The sequence below is a fragment of the Myxine glutinosa genome, chromosome 8 (assembly GCF_964187855.1).
Source record: "Myxine glutinosa chromosome 8, kmMyxGlut1.1, whole genome shotgun sequence".
NCBI classification, from domain to species: Eukaryota; Metazoa; Chordata; class Myxini; order Myxiniformes; family Myxinidae; genus Myxine; species Myxine glutinosa.
In genome coordinates this window covers 16,124,796-16,151,238 of record NC_136268.1, presented here as the reverse complement: position 1 = coordinate 16,151,238, position 26,443 = coordinate 16,124,796, and the positions used below count along the sequence as shown (strand labels likewise).

General features: G+C 48.4%; 1 protein-coding gene across 1 annotated transcript in view; it reads left to right on the top strand.

Moving 5' to 3' along the window:
- TPH1 (tryptophan hydroxylase 1) overlaps positions 1–26,443 on the top strand; it is a 74,103-nt gene that overhangs the window by 36,333 nt on the left and 11,327 nt on the right. Inside the window, exon 7 of the mRNA XM_078782954.1 lies at positions 23,614–23,747. Within this exon, the coding sequence (XP_078639080.1) occupies positions 23,614–23,747 (134 nt within the window). The remainder of the gene's footprint in view (positions 1–23,613; positions 23,748–26,443) is intronic.

Below are 26,443 nucleotides of genomic sequence, written 5' to 3'. Positions count from 1 at the left end.
CTACCCCTCCTCCCCCCTGTTCTGTATCTGATGCTCCCCCTTCCTCTTCATTAACGGTATGGACCTCAAACATCCGGGGCCTTCGTTCAAACTTAACTGATCTCTCCATACAGGTTGCTTCTGTCAAACCAGACGTGATCTGCTTAACAGAAACTTTCCTCCTTTATGATGTCTCTGATTCCATAGTATCTCTCCCGGGCTACTCCCTCCTCCGGTATGATAGACCTGAGCCTCGTCCTGGAGGCGGGGTTGCTATCTTTATCAAAAACTCTCTTCCTCACTCGCCCTGCACTGCACTCTCTCCACCTCACCCCCAGGAATACCTCTGGCTACGGCTTCCCCTTCGCTCCCACCTCTTGTTCATATGTGTGTTGTACCGTCCACCAAACAGTGATGACTCCATCTACATCTCGCTGTCTGATGATATGGACCAACTTCTATCTACTCATCCCAACTCTCTCTTCCTCATATGTGGTGATTTCAACTGTCATCATGCCAGTTGGCTGGGTGTGGGTACCTCTCTCACCAGCCATGGCTCCTCAGCAAAGGACTTCTGCGACTCACTGGGACTGACACAATCTGTCAATTTCCCGACCCGGATCTCAGTCAACGGAACATCTTCTCTTCTGGACTTGGTTATGACTAACTTCCCTGAAAATGTCTGCTGCTCTTCTTCTGCTCCGATCGGATCATCTGATCATGTCCTTGTTAAAGTGGACATCTCTCTGACCATCCTCAGGGAGCCTGCTCAGCGTCGACAAGTCTGGCATTTCACTCAGGCCAACTGGCACGGTCTTCAAGCAGCCATCAATCATCTGGACTGGTCTCCCATCTCTACCACCTCTGACATCAACTCATCCTGGGAATTCTTCCAAAGTAAATTGCTCTCTCTCATGCACAGATTTATCCCATCTCGTCTTCAGTTGTCATACCCTTCCTCCCGTCCATGGTACACGGAATCTTGTGGTGAGGCTGTTGCCCAGAAACAACTTGCCTTCGTCTCCTGGAAAGCAAATCCAACGGAAGGAAATCTCATTTCCTTTCACAAAGCCCGAAACAAGTGTGTGTCCACCCTCAGGAGAGCCAGGAAACAATATCTCTCCGTCCTCAAGACCGAACTCTCTTATCTGTCTCCCTCTTCCAAATCCTGGTGGCGTCTGGTCAAATCAGTTTCTGGTGTTTGTTCCCCCTCCATCCCCTCCCTTACCTCAAACAGCTACACAGCCGACTCCGCACGTGAAAAAGCTGAATGCCTCAACTCTGTGTTTGCCTCTAAATCTTGTGTCCCAAACCCATCCCTCTCTGTACCCACCATACCCAGTCGTACCCTGCTGCTCCTGGACTCCGTGTCCTTTCCTCCTGACAAGGTGGAAAAGTTTCTGTCAACCCTCGACTCTGATTCTGCAACTAGACCCGACGGCATCAGCCCACGGGTCCTAAAATCCTGCTCTGCTGCTCTATCTCACCCTCTCTCTGTTCTCTTCACCCTCTCTTTTGCTCAAGGTCAACTGCCATCTGCTTGGAAATCAGCCAACATCACCGCTTTGCACAAAAAGGTGCAAAAACAGATCCTAGCAACTACAGACCAATCAGCCTTCTCCCAATTATCAGCAAAGTCATGGAATCCATCATTGCTTCGGATATGAAATCTTTCCTCTTCTCCAATGGCTTGATCTCTGATCATCAATTTGGTTTCAGACCAGGTCACTCTACTCTGGACATGCTGCTTCTGCTGTCTCAACAATGGATGGAGGTCCTCAATGCCAAACAGGAAATTAGAGCTGTCTCCCTCGACATATCACGTGCCTTCGACACGGTCTGGCACCCCGCTCTGCTCACCAAACTCTCCTCCTTTGGTATCCATGCAAATCTCCACGCATGGCTGGCGGACTTCCTCTCTAGTCGTCGTCAACGTGTGGCCCTGAATGGGTTTCTCTCATCTCCTCTTCCTGTTCAGGCTGGAGTTCCCCAAGGCAGTGTTCTGGTCCCCGTGCTTTTTCTGGTCTTCATCAATGATCTCTCCGACTCTCTCGAAAATCCTCTCTATCTCTTTGCTGATGAGTCCACTCTCTGCCGCTCCATTCCTCTTCCCTCTGATCGGCAGTCTGCTGCCTCCTCACTCTCTGAAGACCTGGACAAAATCACAGACTGGTCAAACAAGTGGAACATGTCTTTCAATCCTGACAAATCTCACACTCTTACTATGTCTCTCCGAAAAGATCGACTGGACAACCCTCCCATCTACTTTCTCAACAATCCTCTCCAAGAAGTTCTGTCGCTCAAGATTTTGGGTCTCACTATCTGCCATGATCTTTCTTGGGAAAACCACATTTCCAAGCTGGCCTCCAAAGCCAGTCGCCGACTGGGCATCCTCCGTCGTGCGAAGTCCTTCCTCGGCACACCTGAGCTCCTCACCACATACAAGGCTTTCATCCGCAGCTCAATGGAATACTGTTCTCCCCTATGGGCCGGTTCTCCTGCCTCACACCTAGCTCGGCTTCACGCTGTTGAAACCAAAGCTTTCAGAATTATTGGAATCTCCCGCGATGAAGCTATCTCTGAGGGCCTTTCACTCACTCACTGCAGGCAGGTAGGTGGTCTTTCTGTCTTCTCCCGACTCCTCTCCGGCCTTGCACCCCCAGCTCTCTCTGTGCTCTGTCCCCCAAATATTCCTACAGGTCGCACAAGATCTGCCAGCAACCCTCTGATGGTTAAACTGCCGAAATCTCGGCTCTCTGCTCACCTTCACTCTTTCATTCCTCTTTTCTCCCGCCTCTGGAACAAACTCCCTCACTCCCTTCAATCCCACTCCTCGCTCCAGGTCTTTAAAACAGCTGTTCACCACCATCTCTTATCTTCCCCCATCCAAAACCTTGATCTTTTCTACCCCCGCTAATTCACCCCAGATCCACCTTGTTTGAAATTCCAACTTCTTTCCTGGAAGTCCTGGCAGTGTCCATATGTTTTATAACTCTCCCACCTCCCCCTTCCCATGCCCCCCCCCCCCCCAAAGCCCTCGCCCTCTCTCAGATCTCTCGATGTCTCCATGTCTCTCGGTCCCTGCTCTCAAATGTTGTGTTTGTGTCCTTCCCCCTCTCTCCCCATCTTGTCTACCGCTCCCGATGTTATATGTTTTATGTGTCGGTTTGTCTTTCTGTGTGATTAATGTTCGCTCTTTCACGAGCCTCGATCTTGTATACAAAAAAAAAAAAAAAAAAAAAAACTGCGGAGCATATCCCGAGATGACGTTCACCAAGAGCTTTCCAATCATCATTTTCACTATCATCAACCTATCACTCACTCTAGTCACACTCACCACACTGTCTACAAACTCCTTAGAAAACAGGACACCAACACCATTCATACCTTCTGGGCACCCTTGCCACACAAACTTGTCTTTCTGTCCCTGCCTACCCTTCACCATTCTCACACCACTTCCCGTCCATCTCGTCTCCTGCACACAACATATGTCCACTCTTCTTCTGACCAATACTTCCACCACTTCTCCTGATCTCCCTGTCATTATCCCTACATTCCATGTCCCAAACCTCAGAAACCGATCTCCACTTCGTGCATCAGACGTTTCGTCGTCATAAATGGAATGATTTCCACCCTTGCTTCGATCGGGTTCCCCACCTTGAGTTTTGACGAGAGGGAGTGGGGTCCCCCACGGGGTACTTCGAGCTGTATCCTGCCTATATGTCGTTGTAATTGTCATGGTTCACTTTTTGAGGCAATGTTTTTCTGGCCGGATGCCCTTCCTGACGCCAACCCTTTTTAGTCGCCTCTTACGACACGCAGGGATACGGTGTACCTATTCTAAACTGGGGTACACACCGGGACAATTCTGACAACAAAATAAAAAGTGGGGTCAGCCTTGCACAGTCAACATAAGCATGATGTAAATCTTCAGAGGCCATATAAAAGGGCCATGAAACAGGATTTAAAACACTAAAATGGTGCAATAAAACATTGGTGGGTAAAATCATATGTACAATTCTCCAAGAGATATCACCAGTCCGTTTTATAATCGGCGGGGCATACATTGTGACCCATTGTGGACAAGGGAGAGACCCCGGCGGTAGCATCCCTATCTATCGGGATCCAAACCTATCCTTGCATACGTAAGGATTCCGAATGACAACACAGAGGTGGTACAGGCACTTTTTTTCAGCACTTGGAAGTGGAGAGGAAGACAGGCACACAGATTCTGTTAATGCAGCTGATGATATTTGCACCTGATGAACGGAGAGAACATGTATTGCAGGGTCATTGTTGCTGGCATCAAAATGGAGACCCAGTCCTCTGAAGGTGTGCAACACTTCTTGAATAAGCTGAGAGACAGCTCTTACAGAGCGCATTCCAACAGCGGTTGCAATATGTCCTGCTGAGTGCCATGTTTCATTCCGGTTATCCCGCAGGTCTCATATGACATGTACGCCAGAACTTGTGAAACATTGCACATAAGCACGTGATCGAGGTATGTTGGGAAAAAATGCATTGTAAAAGATAGGATCGTCGAGGAAGTTGTTAGTGTTGTAATGAGCCATATCTCGGTGGACCACGAGAGGCTGCCAGCCTTGCAGCAGGTCTTGGTAGAACAGAGGCAATTGGGAGATGTCAACATGTTGCAGGTCCATGAGAAAAAGTTCTTTGTTGAAATCAAGCATGCCAGCCATTTTCAAGAGGTAGTTGGCAGTGAGCCGCCATTGCAGCGAAGTGAGAAAAAGGAAACGGTGAACAGTGGTGACTCGAAAAGCCATTAGTCGGCTGACAATGTCAATGAGACCATGGCCACCTTCTGCCAATGGAAGGTAAAGGGCTTCAGGCTTGACCCACTGCTTTCCGCCCCAGAAGAAATCAAGCAGGTGTTTCTAGAGTGTCAGCAACAGTGCTTCAGGAGGGTGCAAAGCAATCATTTTGTGCCACAAAGAATCCACTACATTATTAATTACTAAGGCACGTCCTCTGTACGACAATGTTGATATTATTCCTCTCCACTTCTCTAGTCTGTTATCAATTTTATTAACTACATTAGCCCAGTTCTTTGCAATGAAGACTAGGGTGCCAATGTACACACCTAGATAATGGATGCCTTCCTTCTCCCACTGCAAGCCTCTGGGAATATAAGGCAAACCAACAGCAGGGGTATGGCCAATCTATAAAGCTTTACATTTGTTCCAATTTATTGCAGTTGTGCATGCCGAAGAAAACTTTTCCAAATTGTTTAGTAGCATGGTGACATCATCACTGCTACGCACCACAACACACACATAATCTGCCTATGCTGCGGTGACAATTGGCCTCAGTTAGCATCACAGGAAAACCTGGTAAGCTGGCACTAAGCGAATTAGTAGAGGTTCAATGCAGAGAGAGTAGACAATGCCGATAAAGGACATCCTTGGTGGACTCCTCTTTCAACCGTTAGTGGTGCACATAAACTGTTATTGACTTTAATGATGCTAAAAACATGATTGGACAGCAATGAGACGTGAGAAACAAGCATTCTGAGTATTGCGCTGCAATACATGTCCCCTACCAAAGTTCAAAGTGCCATAACTTTGTCAAAAATGATCGAATATGCAAATTTATGCACGGTGGATGCTGGTTTTCAAACTTGATCTGAGGTATGCTGAGACACATGTGTGTCATGCCTCGCCTCGTTGGTAAGCCCGCAAGGTCGCTCCGTGGAGTAGCCTGCATGTATTGCACTGTGTGAATTATATAATTACCAACTCACGGTCTGAGGTACTAGCGATTCAAGAGATATCCATTTTTTTTTTTTTCCTTTAATTAACGATATCTGCCAAACCACGTGCCCTATCGCAAATTCCAAAAGGACATTTTAGTAGACTGACATGCTGAATAGATTTGTGAAGTTTCCCCTCGATTGGATCAAAAATGAGGGAGGGGCTCGGTTTTAAAGGTTCATGCTTAAAATCGTCATAAGTCATAACTCTGAAACCATCAGGAATTTATTATATTTTTCGGTTCACGATCAATGATCGATGTGTATATATATATATATGTTGCTCGGCTTGGCTCCACCCCTCCCGAAAGCGTGCTGTGTCGCGCTGTTGACATTCGTGAGACGAGGCTGAGGACGCGCAGTGCGGCTTGAGGAGAACTCGAGAATAAACAAGAGATATCCATTTTAAAAAAATATTTTCGTTTAATTAACGATATCTGCCAAACCACGTGCCCTAACGCAAATTCCAAAAGGACATTTTAGTGCTGAACAGATCTGTGAAGTTTCCCCTCGATTGGATCATAAATGAGGGAGGAGCTCGGTTTTAAAGGTTCATGCTTAAAAACGTCATAACTCTGAAACCATGTGAGGCATGACGTCATGCTCGCTGACCTTTTTGTTCGTCATGAGTATGCGATTCTGCCTGCAAAGTTTGGCCTCGATCTGTTCAGCCGTTGCAGAGAAAAAGGGGTTTTTGTGTTTTCACGAAAAACAATATGGCGGCCGAACCACGTGACCCGTGACGTCCTAATTACCATTACAATATTCTACAGACCGAGTCCATCATATGGTGAAATTTTTATCTCAATCGGTCCTATTATTGCAGAGAAATTGGTTTTTAAAGGAAATTAAAACTTAAAATGGCACTGAGTTAAGGATCATCAGAATTATCAGAATTACCAAAGTTCAAAGTGCCATAACTTTGTCAAAAATAATCGAAACGTCGTGAATTTCGAACTTGACCTGTAACTTATCATGAGGAAACCATGTGCCAAGTCTGAAATCATTAGCATTAAGCGTTTAGAAAAAAAGTCCGGAAAACTGTTCTTTGCGTGACGGACTGACGGACTGACTGACGGACGGACTGACGGACGGACTGACGGACGGACTGACGGACGGACTGACGGACGGACTGACGGACTGACAGACTGACGGACTGACAGACTGATGGACTAACGGCAGTGCCGGATTAAGCCTCGGCTGGCCCTAAGGCACATTTTGAAATTTTAGAGAATGGCCTGAACAATTTAAATTAGATCTCGGGCTCATGGAAATGGACCCCAGACAAAAGATGAACTGATTCATGAACAAAATATTTAATACAAAAAAAGACAAATATTTAATGTGAAAAAAACTACTTTCAAAGTAGTTTAGTCTATACAATTTGCAGTGTATGAATATATGCATGACAAAACACGCACAGATTTGGCACTTTGCTTTACAGTTTACCTTAGATTGTAACCTTGCGCGCGTTTACAACTGCAAACTCTTCAATTACGGAACTGAAGTCCAGTTCTCGGAGCAAATCACTTTCAATGCACAAAAGGGCCAACGCACCAAGACACTGTTGATGCATGGTAGAACGCTTCACATCTTTGATTCTCTTTAGCTGCGAAAATGAGCGTTCTCCTGAGCAATTGGTGGCCATCAGTGCTAAGTATATTCGGAGAGCCACTGCAGTGTTTGGAAAGGCTGCATGAACTCCAGTGGTGTGCAGCAGCTCAAACATATGCTGTGCCTGTGCACACCCTGTTGAGGGGGAACTTGAGGGCAGTTGGTCTTTATACCAGCAAATGAACTGACGGAACTGAGCTTGCTCCCAGCCACCTTTGCGTCCTGACATAACGATGGATTGAATCTGCAAATAGAACATCAGATGTATAAGTTTTAAAACCTTTTATTATAAAATACAAACCACATTAAACACTATAGTGATGTAGCGCACCTTGAAAATATTTGCGAAAATTGAGATACATATTGTTACGGTCCGCGGATTGGATGTTATTTACCGAGTGGAGGTAACCGCAGCCGAACAGTTGTTCCCCGTTTCTTCCCGACTCACCCGATTCACCCAGACGTTGGCCAAATCGTGCTATGCCAAATCAATGATAGAAAGGACACGACGACTGGGAAAGATGAAACGACGCAAGGGGGGTACAGTTCTCAAGACCTCCGGAGGAGGGTATAATTACAGTGGTGGAGAAAAGGGGTAGATTACAAGGCAGAGTGAGGTAAAGACACAGAAGAGATGGGCACTTAAATACAGTCTGATCTATTCCCAGACAGACCACGGACAAACGGACAAGGTAGACTCACACGGGGATTGATGGCAGGAATGGACAGGTAGGTCGCTGGCACAAGGTGCACCTTGGCTCGGGGACAGGATAAAGCATGGTTCAAAGATGCAGGGAGGTCTCACAGCGCTCGGAGGTGGTCTTTCTTGCTCCAAGCTCAGCGCGCATCTGACGTCACCTCTCTCTCACTGCGCATGCTCAGCGGGGAGTGACATGCCCTCGGCTGGTTGGTTCCGCCCCAACTGGGGCCGGTCTGCCGCTTCCATTGGGTGCGGGGGTTACTGGGCTCCGCCCTTGACGAGGAGCCGACAGGGAGCCATGTTCTACCCCTGTTTGGTAACCCCGTCGAGCACATGTCCGATGGCGGCTCGTTGGGAAGGCCTGGTGTCCTCCCACCACTCCTACCAAGCCAGAGTGAGGACGCGCACTCCCTGCGCTCGTTGTTGTTGTTGTTGTTGTTGTTGTTGAAGAGAACTGTGAGGAAGAGCTGCGGGGAGGTATTGGGAGGTCCTAAACTTCCTAACGGTGCCATACAATCACATTCTGGTGCAACGAAGGGTCAGAATTAATGGAAACGAATCCTTAACTGACATAGACTAAGAATAACTAGCAAGATGTCCTATAGTTGTCTACCTGAGATGCGGTGGACCTGGATGCGACATTTAATGGGGGAAATAGGGGGAGGTCGGGTCTACAGAGTGTTGTTTACAGAAAATGGGACTAGGGAATGGGGGATTGGGGAGAGTTGGGAAGTATTGAGGAAATAGGGGAATATTTACAAGCGGATATGGATGGATGCAAATCCCATATCCGCAACATATCCGCAACCGAACCGCAACATATCCCATATCCGCAACCAACATATCCCATATCCCATATCCCATATCCCAATCCGCAACCGCAACATATCCCATATCCGCAACCGAAAATTGAGATACATATATTACCCTGGCAGGGACAGAAATTCGAAATAATTTGTTTAAAATAATAAAAATTGACGAAAACTGCTTGTCCATTTTTGTGGCCCGAATTTTTGGCTGGCCCTAAGGCACATGCCTTGTCTGCCTCATGGTTAATCCGGCAATGACTAATGGATGGAGGGACGGCGTGAAAACCTATAGTCCCCTCCGGTGTACACCGGTCGGGGACTAATAAAGGCTGCCCCAAAACAAAACTGTTTTAAGGTATGAAAAACATATTCATGGCTAATAGTGTCAAATACTTTCTCTTAGTCAAGTAAAAACAGGCCAGCATTCTGTTTTTGTGCAGCACAGACATCCCACAAGTCCCGAATTAAAAAAATATCATGAATAGACCGATTTAAAATACAAAAAGATTGATTGAAGTGTATTAAAAAACCAAGAAGGGGCTTTATGCGGTTTACAAGGACTGGAAAGGATTTTGTAATCCGCACAAAGCAGTGAAATAGGCCGCCAATTTTGTAAAGACTTTACTTTACAAGTCTTTGTAAAGACTTGTAAAGAAAGTCTCCTTTCTTCGGGATAAGGCATACAATTGCACGACGACAACCTAGAGGTAACACCCCCTCTTGTAAACTATACTTAAAAACATCTAAACGTGTCGGACCGAGCAAGTCCCAGAATGCTTTATAAAATTCCACAGGTAAACCATCACAGCCAGGTGCTTTGTGATCATTAAGGCTAATATGAAAATACGCATTGCGTAGGCCTTAGAGTGAGAGCTTCGTCGACAATAGTCAGTCGATCGAGTACGCAGCCATCGCAAACATCTGTAGGCCTAGGCCTATCTAGGCTAGGTTGTTTGATCTTGGGCTTAAAATTATAAATGAAGGCGGTGTAGCTGGCGGAAAACTGAAGTCGGTGTAGGTGGCGGAAAACTGAAATTGGTGTACCTGGCGGAAAACTGAAGCCGGTGTAGCTGGCGTAAATGATGAGCGGTTTCGAATTCAAAATCCGTTCTGTACAGTACTGTATTGTAATTTATTGATTTTAATCACCAGGTGAAAATAATTTATCGGTCGCGCCAGACCAAAGCAAGATCACGTGAGCAAGATGACGGATCATGGAAGGGACAAGATGGCGATCATGGAAGGGACATTTGAAATGACAACATGAAATTTTGTTCCCAAGGGAATGGGGAATGACAGTGAAATTTTGAATGGATTTACATATACATACAATTACCATAGAGGTTCGCTTACGAAGCTCTCTATTAAGAACTATTAAAAGTTCATCTACTGTAAAATCTTGTTCTCGAGAGCGCTGCTGTGATTCTTCTAATTGTGGTAGATTTTGGGTAAAATCAAACATTTCTTGTTCATTACTTTTCTTTTCAGTAAAAACATTCTTCAAAGATAAAACACTTCAACTGAACATTCTCTTCAATAACCTGCCCATCACTTGAGCGTAGGCTTAGCAACAATCTATTCGACTTTGCAGCTTTTTCAAAGCTAAAAAAATCTTTACAATGAAGGAGCTGTGCTCCCACGTAATCGGAAGAATGGACGCGACAAAAAGCTGGAATTCGTCCGAGTTTCTTTATTGTCACAAAACAACTCGGGTACTCTGCCAAGCCCGTTTATCGGGCAGCAATATATATACACACATTATCCCGGAGCGTTTGCCCGGGAAAGGCGAGAGGGGGCGTGGCCGGGCGTCCTGGCCGCGGCCTGGCAAGTCGAGAGCGGGCGTGGCCGGGCGTGCCCGGGCATGCCCGGGCGTCCTGGACGAGCCCGGCATGGTGATCGCTCCGCGTCCTTGGTAGGTGCAAGGTGATTGTGTAAACCCAGCGGTAGCCGCTACACACGTCCCCCCAGAATCGACTTGCACCGGCAGGGTCAATTTGAGGGGGGTCCTGATGACCCGGCCGAAGCGACCCCTGGCGGGTCGTTGGGGGGGGGTCCGGTGTGGTGGTGGGCGGTCGAGTGGGGGGCACCGTGGATGGGGGGCGGCCTTGCCGCGGCGGAAGGGCCAACCGTGGCGGTTGGTCGATGTCCACGTGCGCCGGCTTGAGGCGGTCCACCGCAATCCGGTCCGACCTGCCGCCGATGTCGATGACGAACGACTTGTCGTCCCGTCGCAGGACCCGGAAGGGCCCGTCGTACGGCGGCCGGAGTGGCCCCCGATGTGCGTCATGACGCACAAAAACGTACTCCGCTGTGCGAAGCGCTGGGGGGACGTAGGACTGGGGGTCACCGTGGTGGGATGTTGGCACAGGGGCAAACGGTCGGGCAGCCTCCTGGAGGTCCGAGCACTGGTGAGCTGCGGACCAGGGACTGGTAGCGTCGGGCACGAATTCGCCCGGGACGCGTAGCGCCTGGCCGTAGACAAGCTCGGCGGTGGATGCCCGGAGGTCCTCCTTGGGGGCCGTGTGGAGGCCCAAAAGGACCCACGGCAGCCGGTCGGCCCAACCGCCGTCTTGAAGGCCGGCCATGAGCGCGGCCTTCATGGAGCAGTGGAATCGCTCGCACAACCCGTTGGCTTGGGGGTGGTACGCCGTAGTACAGTGGAGCTTGACCCCCAGGTTGCGGGCGACCGCGCCCCACAGCTCGGAGGTGAACTGCGGTCCGCGGTCCGACGAGATGTCCGCCGGTGCGCCGAAGCGGGCGACCCAGGTGGCGATGAAAGCCTGCGCCACGTCGGCGGTGGTGGTGGAGACGAGGGGAACGGCCTCCAGCCACCTGGTGGTCCTGGCCACCATGGTGAGCAGGTGTGTGAACCCCCGTGATGGGGGGAGGGGGCCCACCAGATCCACGTTGACGTGGTCGAAACGTCGTTCGGGCACGGTGAAAGGTGCCAGCGGGGCCTGGGTGTGTCGGTGGACCTTGGCCTGTTGGCAGGCTGTGCAGGTGCTGGTCCAATCGCGGACATCCCGTCGAAGGCCGTGCCAGACGAATCGCGCCGACACCAGCTTCTGGGAAGCTTTCCGGCCCGGGTGGGAAAGGCCGTGGAGGGAGGCGAAGATGCGGTGTTGGCAGGTAACGGGCACGATGGGGCGAGGCTGGCCTTGGGAGACGTCGCAAAGCAGGACAGTGTCCGCAAAGGGGATGTCGGCCAGGCGGAGGCCCGTGTCCGCCGCCCGGAGGGCTTGCACCGTGGTGTCGGTGGTTTGGTCCGCCGCCATAAGCGCGAAGTCCACACCGAGGTGGACCGCGTTCGCGCTGGCCCGAGAAAGACAGTCGGCCACGGCGTTGTTTTTGCCGGCGACGTGCCGGATGTCCGTGGTAAACTCCTACACGGCGGAGAGGTGGCGCTGTTGGCGGGCCGACCACGGCTCCGTGACCTTGGCCATTGCGTAAACCAACGGCTTGTGGTCGACGAACGCCGTGAAGGGTCGGCCCTCCAGGAGATGGCGGAAATGGCGAACGGCCAGGTGTAGACCGAGGAGCTCACGGTCAAACGTGCTATATTTGAGCTCGTTCGGCCGGAGCTGCCGGCTGAAAAAAGCGAGTGGCTGCCAAACCCCGTTCACCCATTGCTCATGTACGGCGCCCACCGCGTAGTCGGAGGCATCTGTGGTGAGGGCGATGGGAGCGTTGAGCACCGGGTGAGCGAGCAGTGTTGCGTCGGCGAGGGCCCGCTTTGAGCTTTGGAAGGCCGCGTCCATTGCTGCGGACCAGACGATGTCGTGCTTGGCCGGCTTGCCCCGGAGGGCTTCGTAGAGGGGTCGCATGAGTTGAGCAGCGAAAGCATGTCGTCCATTCGCTCGGACGGGCGCGTGTCGCCGAGCTCGGGCAGGTCGAGCAGGCGCCGGGCGCGTTCCACCGATGGGAGGGCGAAAGCGTCGAGGAGGAGCTTTTTAATCGCGCCGTATTTGTCAGCGGCTGGCGGGCTTTCGAGGAGGCTCAGGGCGCGGGCCGCGGTGGCTGAACCGAGCGCTGCTACCACATGGTGGAAGCGGGTGTCGTCGGCCGTGATGCCTCGCAGGGCGAACAGGGAGTCCGCCTGGGCGAACCAAACCGCCACGTGAGCCTCCCAGAAGGTAGGCAGTTTAAGGGCAACTGCCGAGTCCATGTCGGTAGGTCACTAATGAAGGAGCTGTGCTCCCACGTAATCGGAAGAATGGACGCGACAAAAAGCTGGAATTCGTCCGAGTTTCTTTATTGTCACAAAACAACTCGGGTACTCTGCCAAGCCCGTTTATCGGGCAGCAATATATATACACACATTTTCCCGGAGCGTTTGCCCGGGAAAGGCGAGAGGGGGCGTGGCCGGGCGGCCTGGCAAGTCGAGGGCGGGCATGCCCGGGCATGCCCGGGCGTCCCGGCCGAGGCCTGGCAAGTTGAGCGTGGGCCTGCCCGGGCGTCCTGGACGAGCCCGGCATGGTGATCGCTCCGCGTCCTTGGTAGGTGCAAGGCGATTGTGTAAACCCAGCGGTAGCCGCTACAACAACAAGTTTCTGAGGTGGTTAGACCTTTTTACTCGGAGTCGTGTTAGTACTCCGAGAGCATCATCTTTAGTTAAAACATTCAGTCGGGCTTATTTCTCGTGAAGCCGATGGCATCGTCCATCGTGCTCATCAATGTTAGTCGTGTTTTCTTGCATGTCAAGAATTTTGGTTCATGAGTTATCAAGTGACCACTATATTCGTCATGTGTGTGCGTCTGTCTGTGTGTGTGCCTGTGTGTCTGTCTGTCCGCAGCATAACTACCCGATGATATCATCTGATCTTGATGAAACTTGGGTGGGAGGTTGATATCATGAGCTAGTTGTGTCCTGCCTAGAGTGGGCGAATTGCGCCAATTGTGGGCGGAGCCACGACAGAAAAATGTCTTTTTAGGGGGTAGAGTTCAAGCTACATCTTCTCCGAGGGGTTTGGTGGAATCTGACAGGGGTTTCGATATTTGGTTAGGCCAATGTCATGTATCTAGCCCCACGGAGCTCGATTTTTCCTTTTTTTTTTCATTTTTAAAATTTATTTATTTATTTATTTTCATTCCAATTTTCACCGAATTTTCGGTATTGTGTAGCTAACTAACCTCATAACTGATTATACATTATTTTTCTATCTCATTTCAAGGCCAGTAACCTTCGTTTTGACATTTCCGGGCCTGGCCTGTCCGGGCCTGTTTTGGTTACAGTCCGTCCTTTGTCATTGAATACCTCTTGCTCATGAACCATCGTCGTCTCCTGACTTGTCTTTCTTTAAAATGCATATCCTGACTTGCTTTACATTTGTGAAATTATTCCTATATTGCTGGCAGAAGACTCGGGTTTGTGCTTTTACATGATCCCACCATAGGGAGAGATTGGTGAAATCATTCTATGATTCTAGAATCCGAAGCCAGAAATTCTTCAAAGATAGTTTAAAAAAGGAATCATTTAAAAGAGGAATATTAAAAGACCAATGAGAAGTATGTCTCTGAGGGATAGGGAAAGAAAGACGCATTTTTATTTAAAAATGGTCTGAAATCCCAGAAGGAGTAATATCACTAAAACTAACAAGGTTTAAAAAGGAGAGGCTGATATAAAATTTCTCAAGCCTTGCAAGTGACAAGTTGATTAAACAGGTGACAACACCAAGTAAATTGCTGAGTGTTCCCATGCTGTCGTCGCCAAACATCACCAAGATCATTTCGAGAACATAAGTGCAGACAGAGGCCGAGCACTAGCTGGATGGGGTTTAGGCTGTTCTGATTTTTGGCTGGGTCTAATGTACTGTAATGTCGGCTGGGTAGGGGATATATAGATCCAGGTAGATCTGCATAGGTCGGTGCTTCATCTGTCGGGATAGGGAATCTCGATGTAATATGTTCTGTAGCCTGAATGTCAAATTAAGAGTTTACCTGTGATCATACGAGGATGATCGGGTGATAGGTAGAATAGGGATTAGGCTAACTCCCTGGGATGTCAAACCTCTGTGATGTATCCATTGTCCCTTATGGCAACACATCTTATGTAGTAGATAGATCCATTAGTGCACACACAAATGAAATCCCCCCTCCGCCACAAGACGATAAAACTGACCGGAAGAGCAGACAGGAAGCGATCACACACTACGGCACCATGGCAAGCAGACATCGACCAGGCAGGCTGAGAGGCACGCCCAGAATGACTCTTGATTGACAGGGGGGGGGGGGGGGGCGAGTTGGAGGGTAGGGAAGATGAAGGACGTGCCACACGATGACATGATACCAAAGGCACTCGGCCAATCGGTGAGGAGGGCGCGAAAAGACGGGTAAGAAGCTACGCACTGGTTGGAGGAGAAGCGCCGGTGACGTGAAAAGGCGCGAAAGGTCACAAGGAAAGGAGGCACTGATTGGCTGAGGAAGAGAGCTGACGTCAGACGCCGCGCAGTAAAACCTCTCGCTTGCCGGCATTTTTATCTCTTCACTTGGCCCTCTTGCTCTGGACTCTCCGTTTGCATTGGCTCTTCTCATTTTGGCTTCGTTCCTGCTTGGACCTCTTCCCTGTTTGCCTTTCATTCCCGTTTGGACTTCTTCAATTGTGATCCGAAAATTACCTGCTTGACGACGGATGTTGGAGCGCCGTCGATTCTCCTCCCTGGCGTTCACGTGCGAACGAGGCTTACCGCTGAAGCATGACAGACAAGTGTGCATTGAGGCCTGCTTGGCGCCGACACCGGAGCCGCGTCGGATGACCGCATGGAGCAGGACCATCCTTGACGTCTGAAGACTACTGATCGAGCTAAGACGCATCACACACGAACACAACAAAACGTTAATTTTATTAACTATTCCTTTGTCTTGTGTCTGAAGTCTGCGAGTGGGATCCCAACCTAGGTTTTAGTTCCTCTGTCGCGTTCTTTGTTATCGGGGTACCGTTTAATAAATATTTCTGTTTGTACATTTTACATCCATTTTGGTTGATTTATTAATTTTCAGGGTGAAGACATCGTCGGACCATCAGGTAAGCTGTGGCATTTTCCCCCAACCCCCGTGCTCGTGTATGATCCGCCATTGAATTGGAAACGCCTCGTTAAGCTTGATTTAGCCATCCGTGGCGTACTCTCGGTATTAACTGAGCCAGCCACAGGACAGTACAATTAAAATCACCACCTAAGCACAAACGGGTATCAGGGGCAAGATGATTAAGGAAGGTAAAGGATTCAGTGAAGAAAGCCATCCTGGCTGTGCTGTCACTTGGGGCATAAACATTAACGATTAACATCCGCTGATGGTTATATAAAAATTCAATGAACCACCTTTAGAGGCCATTTTTCCCCGCAGAGCAGTGGTTGGCCTTTTTCGGGCACCGTGGTCCCCTTTTTGAAGCAATGTTTTATGGTCGGATGCCCTTCCTGCCGCCAACCCTGTTAGCCAACCCTGCACCTCAGCCAGGAAATGGACACCCGATTCTGTGCTGAAAATCGGGAAGGTAGTGATCTGTTTCTGCTAATGCCATCTGCAATAATCGCCGATACCTGCGACATTCCAGCCCTACATCAGAAGCTATTGTGTTGGAAAAACGACAAGGAACATCCCGCAGGACTGATAAATGAGCTTAGAGACTGGCAGATGTTTTGGAGAAGGAAGCCCAACAACACACTTCCAAGCACATTCATGGATTGTTTCTGCGCAGTAGATGGAGACGAATTTCAATCCATCAAAGTCATACTCCATATTGGATGCACCCTCCCTGTAGGCTCCTATGAGGCCAAACGCTCATTTTCTTGCCTGCGTCGTCTGAAGACCTACCTAAGAAATTCCATGGGAGAAAGTCGGATGGCATTTCTGGCCCTCACGAACATACACCATGACTTCACCATATCCCCACATGATGTGTGTGACATTTTCATTCAGAAACACAAGTGCCGTCTATTCCAAAATAGCATAATTTACGATTAATAAAATAATTCACATTCCGCTGTCCAATCTGATCTCTTTTGTGGGGAGAACCCCCTGCATTGAGCTTCACAACCTTGGCGCATGGCGGTGCTGGGCTTTGTGGGGAGAACCCCCTGCCTTGAGCTTCACAACCTCGGCGCATGGCGGTGCCGGGCTTTGACCAGCACACAGTCTGTCATCGCCATCATTTCACACTATGGGAGTGCACAGGTCTTTTACAACTACGAGTGAGCCCGTTGGTCCAAATGGACCAAATTTTCTTCGGCTTTCATGGCCTTGCAGCATACCTGCCTGCTATAGTGCTTGAGTTGGAATAAATGCTTTGTAAAATATTATTGTTTTTGTTATTTATTTAGTAATGAGAATGGCATGCCATGGAAGGACCTATTAAGCTGCTCTATACACCTCAACATGGCGTGCGTTTGGAAACATGGGAATTCTTCTGGATTATTTGTAGTTAATGAGCCGAATTAACTCAGGAGATCATAACAATCATTTCGCGAGAACTACACAAATCAGAAATTCCATATCAGAAAGCTCCAGTAGAACTACACAGAAAACATGCCGCATGCATGCACACCACAGACACAAAGACACACAGACACAGACACAGACACAGACAAACACACAGACACACACACACACACACACACACACACACACACACCTACAGAATTCATCAATTTATAGCAGAAGGAACAGCTCTGGGCAAGTCGTTTCACCAGTTCCTCTATCTCACCATTAGTCATCGCGAATCTGTTGAACTGTTGGACCAGGGAAGAACACAAGGAGCTGCAGAAACTTCCAAGAATGCACGAAATGCCGATTCTGACAATCAATTTTTAAAAAATTCCTGGGGGAGGCCCCCAGACACCCCTGATCTCCCCCCCCCCCCCAGCGCTATAGTTTCATGCACCCCCCCCCCAGCGCTATAGTTTCATGCACCCCCCCCCCCCCCTCTCCCTGTCTTGAAATTCCTGGATCCGCTCCTGGGAGGGGATGGGATGAGGGTGAATATCGCTTTCGAACAGTGATTAATTAATTACGAGCCGAGACAGATTTTCAAAGGCGAAAACAAACACAGCTGGTGGAAAGAAACGATCAGCTGGAGGACGGGGTGGGCCGCCGATTGGTGTGAAAGTTATCCACAAACAGCTGCGGGCTCTCTTTCTCTCTCTCTCAGAAAAGGAAGGAAAACAAAGGAGAGGAAGGAGCGAATAGAAATAAAAACGAGATAAGAAAATAAGAAACCGAGGAGGGAAAAGGGAAGCAGAGGGGGTGGGGGAAGGGGGAGGGGAGGGTTGGGAGAGGGGGGGAAGGCCGAAGCCCCAAAGTGTTGGGTCTGATCAAAGGGGAGGGGTTGGGGCACAAATGCAGAGTAAGGATGTGAAGATAAACGAACAGGGGGAAGGAAAAAGGTGAAATACGATGCGGAAAGGGACAAAAGAATAGAACAGCAGAGCAGCTCGTACCTCACCACACATGCACAGCCGCATCTTGCCACGCCCAAACACACCGACAGCCAGCAGGGGGCGAGAGAGACAGACAGAGAGAGAGAGATAGAGAAATAGAGAGAGATAGAGAACGCGAGGAGGGGGGGGGGGGGAGAGCGAGGAGGGGGATGTCATGTATGAAGCTGCAAATATTCACCGTTGTATCCCTACACCGTGACCACATTGTATCTCTATGCCCCAGCTCAGATGGCGCTGCAGTTAATCGGGCCTGTATCGGCAGAGTCAATAAACGTGTGCTACAATCGATCGTAGTTTGTCGAGATACCTTACATGGCGACGAGGATAAACATCTAGACCATGACTTCTTTCGGCCATATCGATGAATTCGACCCTCATGAGGGAGATTTTGACACATATTCTGAGCGGTTGTATTTCTACTTCGAGGTGAACGGCATGGTGATGGAAGCCCGGATGAAGGCCGTCTTCCTGTCCGTTTGTGGGGGTGACATGTTCACACTCGTTAAAAACCTGATTCGGCCTCGGACAATCCAGGAGCTCACGTATGCAGAGCTCAAGGCCGCTTTGAAGGAACATTGTAATCCATCTCCTTCAGTCATCCTGTGTCGGTTTAATTTTTACATGTGCAGACAGCAGCAAGGTCAGTCGATCGCAGACTTCATTGCACACCTCAAAAAACTGTCACATCTGTGTGAGTTTGGGGACACGATTGATGACATGCTCCGTGATTTGCTGGTGGTTGGCATGTCAGATGACCACACTCATAGACGCCTGCTTGCTGAGAGAAGACTGACGTTCCAAAATGCCAGAGACACCGCCATTTCCATGGAAAGTGCTGAACGCAACGCTACCAGCATCAGTGCCACTCGCTCGTCTGGTACCAGCCCTGTTCTGAATCGGTTGGATCATGATCAGCCAAAACATTGGAACAAGGCTCCTCGTCAGAAGCCAGTGCAGTCTCAAACACACAACAAATGTTTTCGGTGCAACGGAAAGCACCCTCCGGAGACGTGTCGGTTCAAAGATGCGACCTGCCATTTCTGTTTGAAAACTGGCCAGATTGCTCCAGCTTGCATCACTCGCAAATCGGGAAAAGATAAAGCTGCTGACAAGAAGATTAATCAGTTTATCGGTTTGGAGGACCCTGAGCTTTACCAGATGAGCTCTGTTTCCGACAACTCAGAATCATATGACCTGCTTCGTATTGATTCTCATCATAAGTGGGACCCTCTTCTTGCCACTGTTGTCGTCAACAATCGACCATTGCAAATGGAGGTCGACACTGGTGCGGCCGTCTCGCTCATCAGCCATGCTGTTTTCACAAACCTGTGGAATGATGCTGACTGACCCCATCTGAAACCTACTACCTATGGACTCTCCACTTTTACAGGTGAGAAGATTGTTCCCTGCGGTACATGTGACGTCACGGTGGGCTACGATAGCCGTGAGTTTCACCTACCACTGATCGTCATTCCTGGAAAGGGCCCTTCCTTACTCGGCAGGAACTGGTTGAGCATAATTCGACTGAAGTGGAAAAGCATTCATCAACTCTGGGCAGCCAACGTTTCTCCTACCACAGCATACACACTCAAAAATGTTCTGGATACGTACCCAGATGTCTTCAAGGATGAGCTTGGAACCTTGAAAGGACATACGGCTAAACTCAGTGTTGACCGGGATGCCAATCCTATATTTTGCAGAGCTCGCCCCAGTCCTTTTCGCCCTGCGGGAGCGGATTGACAAGGAACTGGATCATCTTGAAAATCTGGGCATCATCGAGCAAATCCAATATGCCGAATGGGCGGCGCCCATTATTCCGGTCATAAAATCGGACCAGTTCATCCGCATATGTGGAGATTATAAAATGACCGTGAACAAGATAGTGTTCTTCATTGGATAAATATCCAATCCCGAGGATCGAAGACCTCTATGCTCGTCTCACGCGAGGCAAGACTTTTACGAAACTCGATCTCAAATCTGCCTATCTACAGCTCCGCTTGGACAAGAATTCGAAACAGTATCTTACCATCAACATGCATCGTGGGTTGTACAGGTACCACCGACTCAGTTTTGGAATGAAATCTGCACCTGGAATTTATCAGCGTGTCATGGACAGTTTGTTTGCCACCGAATGCAACGTTGTTTGTTACCAGCATGATATTCTGGTTACTGGTCGTACGGATGCGGACCATCTACAAAACCTGGATAGAGTTCTGAAGAAGATTTCGGACTCCGGCCTACGTTTGCATTGAGACAAGTGCAAGTTTATGGTGCCTTCAGTCACGTACCTGGGTCATACGATTGATGCCGAGGGTCTACACCCGACAGATGAGAAAGTCCGAGCTATCAAGGATGCTCCTGCTTCACGAGACGTTACCGAATTGAAGTCATACCTCGGTTTGCTTCAGTTCTATGGTCGTTACATCCCGAATGTAACCGACGTTTTGGGCCCCCTTTATCGGCTTTTGAGGAAAGGAGGCTCCTGGAGCTGGGGGTCTACTGAACAATCAGCATTCCAGACCTCTAAGGATCTGCTCAAATTGTCCAATGTTCTCATTCATTTTGATCCAGAGAAGGATCTTGTGCTGACATGCGATGCCTGTCGGTATGGAGTGGAGTGTATTATCACACGTGATGCCTGATGGTACGGAAAGACCTGTTGCATTTGCATCCAGAACGTTGTCCCCGGCAGAGAAGAACTATTCCCAACTTGACAAGGAAGGATTGGGAATCGTTTTCGGCATCAGCAAATTTCGCCAGTGCCTTCTTGGACATCATTTCACGATTCGTACTGATCACAAGCCGCTGATCAGGCTGTTTGGTCCAACTAAGGCGACATCTGACACACTACCGCCCAGGATCATCCGATGGTCCCTGTTTCTCGCTGCTTATGCCTGCACCATATGTTATAAGCCTGGTTCGTCTATCACAAATGCAGATGCCATGAGTCGGTTACCCCTTCCAGAATCCGTTGATGATTCACCTACACCAGGATCCATTATCGCACTGATGGATCATCTGGAAGATTGTGCAGTCGATTCCGGCCAGATCCGCACTCATACTCGATGAGACTCCGTTCTGTCCAGAACTGTCCAGGCTGTACAGCTTGGATGGCATTTGCTACCTGAGGGTGACCCAGCTTTTGCGGCTTTTAAAGCACGTAAAAACGAACTCAGCGTGGAAAATAGTTGCCTACCTTGGGGATGTCGTGGCGTGATCCCGGAAAATCTGCGTTCCAGGGTCATGGATGAAATCCATGACTGTCATCCCGGGATTGTGAAGATGAAGTCACTCGCTAGAAACTATGTGTGGTGGGCGAATCTTGATGCTGATATCGAACATCATGTTCGACATTGTTACCCCTGCCAGAGCACCCAGAATACACCTGCGAAAGCGCCACTGCATCCCTGGGAATGGCCCAGCGAACCGTGGCATCGCCTACATCTCGATTATGCCGGGCCTATTAACGGCAGCATGATTCTAATAATTACAGACACGCACACAAAATGGATTGATGCCTATGTGACGCATGGTACTACGTCAGCCATTGTCATCTAAAGACTCAGACGCTGTTTCGCCACTCATGGTCTGCCCAGGATGATCGTGAGTAATAATGGTTCGTGTTTTTCTAGTCCCGAGTTTGCCGAGTTCACACGTCGGAACGGCATCAAACATAAGTTTGTCAGCCCACATCACCAGGCTTCAAATGGCTTGGCCGAACGATCCGTGGGAATCAGCAAATCTGGATTGCAGAAACTTCAGGAGGGAACCCTGGAAACAAAGCTTTCTCATCTCCTGTTCAAATACCACATCACGTCACAATCAACAACCGGTGCAGCTCCGTCTGAGTTATTGATGAAACGACACTTGAGGTCGACACTTGACAATCTCAAACCAGACATATCATCAAATGTTTATCAGAGCCAGCTTAATCAAAAGTTGGTGCACGATAAGTCGTCCAACAGTCGCTGTATCAACATTGGAGATCCAGTGTTTGCCCCCAATTTTGGTGCAGGTGCGACGTGGCTACCGGGCGACATCATCGAGAAGCCAGGTCCACTGTCCTGCGTGATTCGCCTGCAGGATGGCCGCGAAATTCGTCGACATCAGGACCACATAACCTACCGTCACTGTGAGTCGATAGAGCCTGCAGCATCGTCACAGTCAGGACAACAGTTCGACCCGCCACTACCGGAGATCGTCGTGGCCGCTCCAGCCGGCTCGGATGCCCCGAAAACATCTGTGAACGCTACACCCTTCGTGGAGACCAAAGGAATCACCTCGGACTCTGTATCCACTGGTACACCGCCACCCAAAGGGATCACCTCGGACTCTGTATCCACTGGTACACCGCGACCCAAAGGGATCACCTCGGACTCTGTATCCACTGGTACACCGCCACCCAAAGGGATCACCTCGGACTCTGTATCCACTGGTACACCACCACCCAAAGGGATCACCTCGGACTCTGTATCCACTGGTACACCGCGACGCTCAATGCATGAAAGAAAAGCACCCGACCGGTTGAATCTTTGAACATGTTCTATTTTCACGTTGACACATGTTCTATTTTCACGTTGACACACGCTCTATTCTCACCGTGCCACATGTTCTATTTTCACGGTGACACATGTTCTATTTTCACGTATTTTCATTATTCTCATAATCGTTTGCACACACATTTTCACATGTTTTGGAAATGTTGCTTTTGAAATTTCAATTCTGGAAATCTAGCACGTATTGCTCTTGGTAATTTTGGACTTAAAGGGGAGGATGTCATGTATGAAGCTGCAAATATTCACCGTTGTATCCATACACCGTGACCGCGTTATATCCCTACGCCCTCAGCTCGGATGGCGCTGCAGTTAATCGGGCTTGTATCGGCAGAGTCAATAAACGTGTGTTGTAGCACGTCGATAAACGTGCTACAATCGATCGTAGTTTGTCGAGATACCTTACAGGGGAGACAGGTGCGGAGCCAGTTTTGTGATGTACTTCTACCCATTCTACTTTGGGAAAGGGCATGAAAAATAAATGTCGAAATGCCAATTAATTTAAGTTAGCTCAAAATGTGCAGTATCATGGCCGCCTGATTTTTCAACTTGGATTTGAGAAACGAGGCAAAGCAACTAGCTTCCAGCATCCTGCTTGTGCTGACGGATATGCATCAAGGTGGCCATTTTGCCCCGAGCCTACGCACAAGCTTATAGCCACTGCAGGAACTGCACATGTTATGTTTGCATTTTCCCGTTTCATTAAAAGCAGGAAATGATAACTGAGTTTGTTATCTGTCTTCCCCTCACCAAACAGCATGTCCTCTCTGAAAATTCCAGGATAAAGCCATTTGATCCGATGGTTGTCTGCAAGCAAGAATGTCTTGTCACCACGTTCCAGGAAAGCTACTTTGTAGCAGAAAGTTTTGAGGATGCCAAAGAAAAGATGAGGTCAGACAGTTTATATAATTTGAGTTAATGTGCCATGTAATGAAGATGTTTGCTCCTTCCATGAATAACTCTTCATCCCTTTCTTGAAAGTCTTTTCCCCTATAATTCTCTGTATTCCGCATTTGTACGAGCGCAGAATAACTGCATCATTTCCCACCCTTTATTTCCCTATTCTGTCTATCTGTTTTTCAGGGCTGGCAGGATAGCCTAAAGGTGTACATACCTTTGAGTTGCTTTCCTGGTTTCGAACCTCGACCAAAATATAAATTGTCACGATCAAGATATAAACGGTCACCCTGGTGTTTTGAATGTAGGACTTGTGCATCAATGTGTGCAACGTCCGTCAGAAGAGGACGTTAAACCAGATGATCTGTTTGCCAATCCTGGTCATTGGTGGATGTTAAAGATCCAATGGTGTCTTTTGCGAGGAGTAGATTAGTTATCATTGGCACCCTGAACAAATTCTAAGTTCCTCCCAAATTCACCGCCAGTTGAACATCTTGCCTAAGCAGTCGGTTCGTGAAAGACTTACAGCATAATGGTTTCCTGACTTGCTCGGTTAAGGAAGAGGTAATAGATGTGGTCTTTCCACAACCAAGATATGTAAAAATCTTTTTTGAACAGGTTTTGTCAAATAGTATTTAAAGTGCCTTAGGAAGGCTTGTTTTACTTGAATAAATGTGAAAATGACTCTTACAATCACGTTAGTGCAGTTAACTGGAGTTCTTGTTTGCACTATTGTTGTCTGAACGGCATCAGAAAGGTTATCAGAATGAGATATTCAGCTTAGTCCAAAAAATGCCAACTTTTTTGCTTACTAATTACTTACAGTGCCTCCAGAAAGTATTCACAGCCCTTGACTTTTTCACATTTTGTTGTTACATACAGCCTGAATTTAAAATTGATTTAATTGGGAATTTTTTGGCACTGATCTACACGTAATAAATATCCCATAATGTCAAAGTGGATTTTGTTTTTAGAAATTTTAACTTGCTTGCAGTTGGATTTGCTTTCCAAGAGGCAAAGGGAAGTTCTTTCATGGCAACTGCCTCACCACAACCTTCAGTGTACCATGGACGGGAGGAAGGGTATGACAACTGAAGACGAGATGGGATAAATCTGTGCATGAGAGAGAGAAGTTTGCTTAGGAAGAATTCCCAGGAAGAATTGATGTCAGAGACAGTCGACATGGGAGACCAGTCCAGATGATTGATGCCTGCTTGAGGATCATGCCAGTCATCCTGCGTGAAATACCAGACTTGTCGATGTTGAGGAGGGTCTCTGAGAACCGTCACAGAGATGTCCACTTTAACAAGGAAATGATCAGATGAACCGATTGGAGCAGAAGAATCATTGAATCCATCATCGCTTTTGATATTAAATCCTTCGTATTCCCCAATGGCTTGATCTTCGATCATCAATTTCGATTCAGACCAGGTCATTCTACTCTGGAAATGCTGCTTCTGCTGTCTCAACAATGGATGGAGGTCCTCAATGCCAAACATGAAATCAGAGCTGTCTCCCTTGACATATCTTGCACCTTCTATAGGGTCTGGCACTCCGCTCTGCTCACCAAACTCTCCTCTTATGTGTCCATGGCAACCTCCATGCATGACTTGCGGACTTCCTCTCCTGTCTCAACATGTAGCTATGAATGGACTTCTCTCATCTCCCCTTCCTGCTCAGGCTGGAGTTCCTCAAGGCAGTGTTCTGGGCCCTGTGCTCTTTCTAATCTTCATCAATGATCTCTCCAACTGTCTGGAAAATCCTCTCTATCTTTTTGCTGATGACTCCACCCTATGCCGCTCCAGCTCTCATCCCTCAGATCGACAGGCAGCAGCGTCAATTTATTTTTACAAATTAAAAGATTGTCAAACTCGTGGAACTTGTCTTTCAATCCTGACTAGCAGTGCCTGATATATGTTTAACTGGGCCCGGAACATTAGAGTAGTAGAGCCCCACCTCCACCATCAACCTCGTAACGTAGTGGGGAGACTCACGATCAACTACTCACCATCAATGATTTCCCCATTCTGCAGCGTTCGTTTGTAAGTGCTTTTTGGAATATGTCGAGTTGGACCCTGTTCACATGTTCTCTCCGAAGCCACATATCTCTCACAGCGACTCTGGCAATCAGCGAGTTCCCGCTTTGTCCAGTACACTCGAAGTCACTCGTCGTCTTTCCATTTAGCTGGATCATTACTGAAGGTAATAACAGCAGTATCAGAGCTTTGAGTGGGACGAGAATGTTGTCTTTCAGGCGAGTCAAGTATATTTTTTTCGTCCAAGCCTCGTTCATTAGCAACACCATCGTCAGCACTGATAGTACAGCGGATAACAACAACAATTGTGCATTTATGAGAAAAGACTGAAATTTCTAACATAGTGCATACCATAAGGTTTATTTTCAGATGTGGAGGGAAGTCAGATTTGACCTCTGAGGACCGTAAGAGGTCAAATCCAAAATGGCCACCAGTCCACTGAGTCTAATGTTCAAACGCACTTAATTTTTGAACCAAATAGTGTAGAAAAACATTATAGGTGTCATTTCCAACCTATAATGGCTAACCCCTGCTCTTGCAGGGAAAATGGCCTTAAAATGCCTGTTGTTGTTGTTGTTCCAACTAAATTGGGGATGCCCATTCATTTGGAAGTCATGCTTGGCCCATCTTGCCCCATGTTTGCAAGTGGAAGCT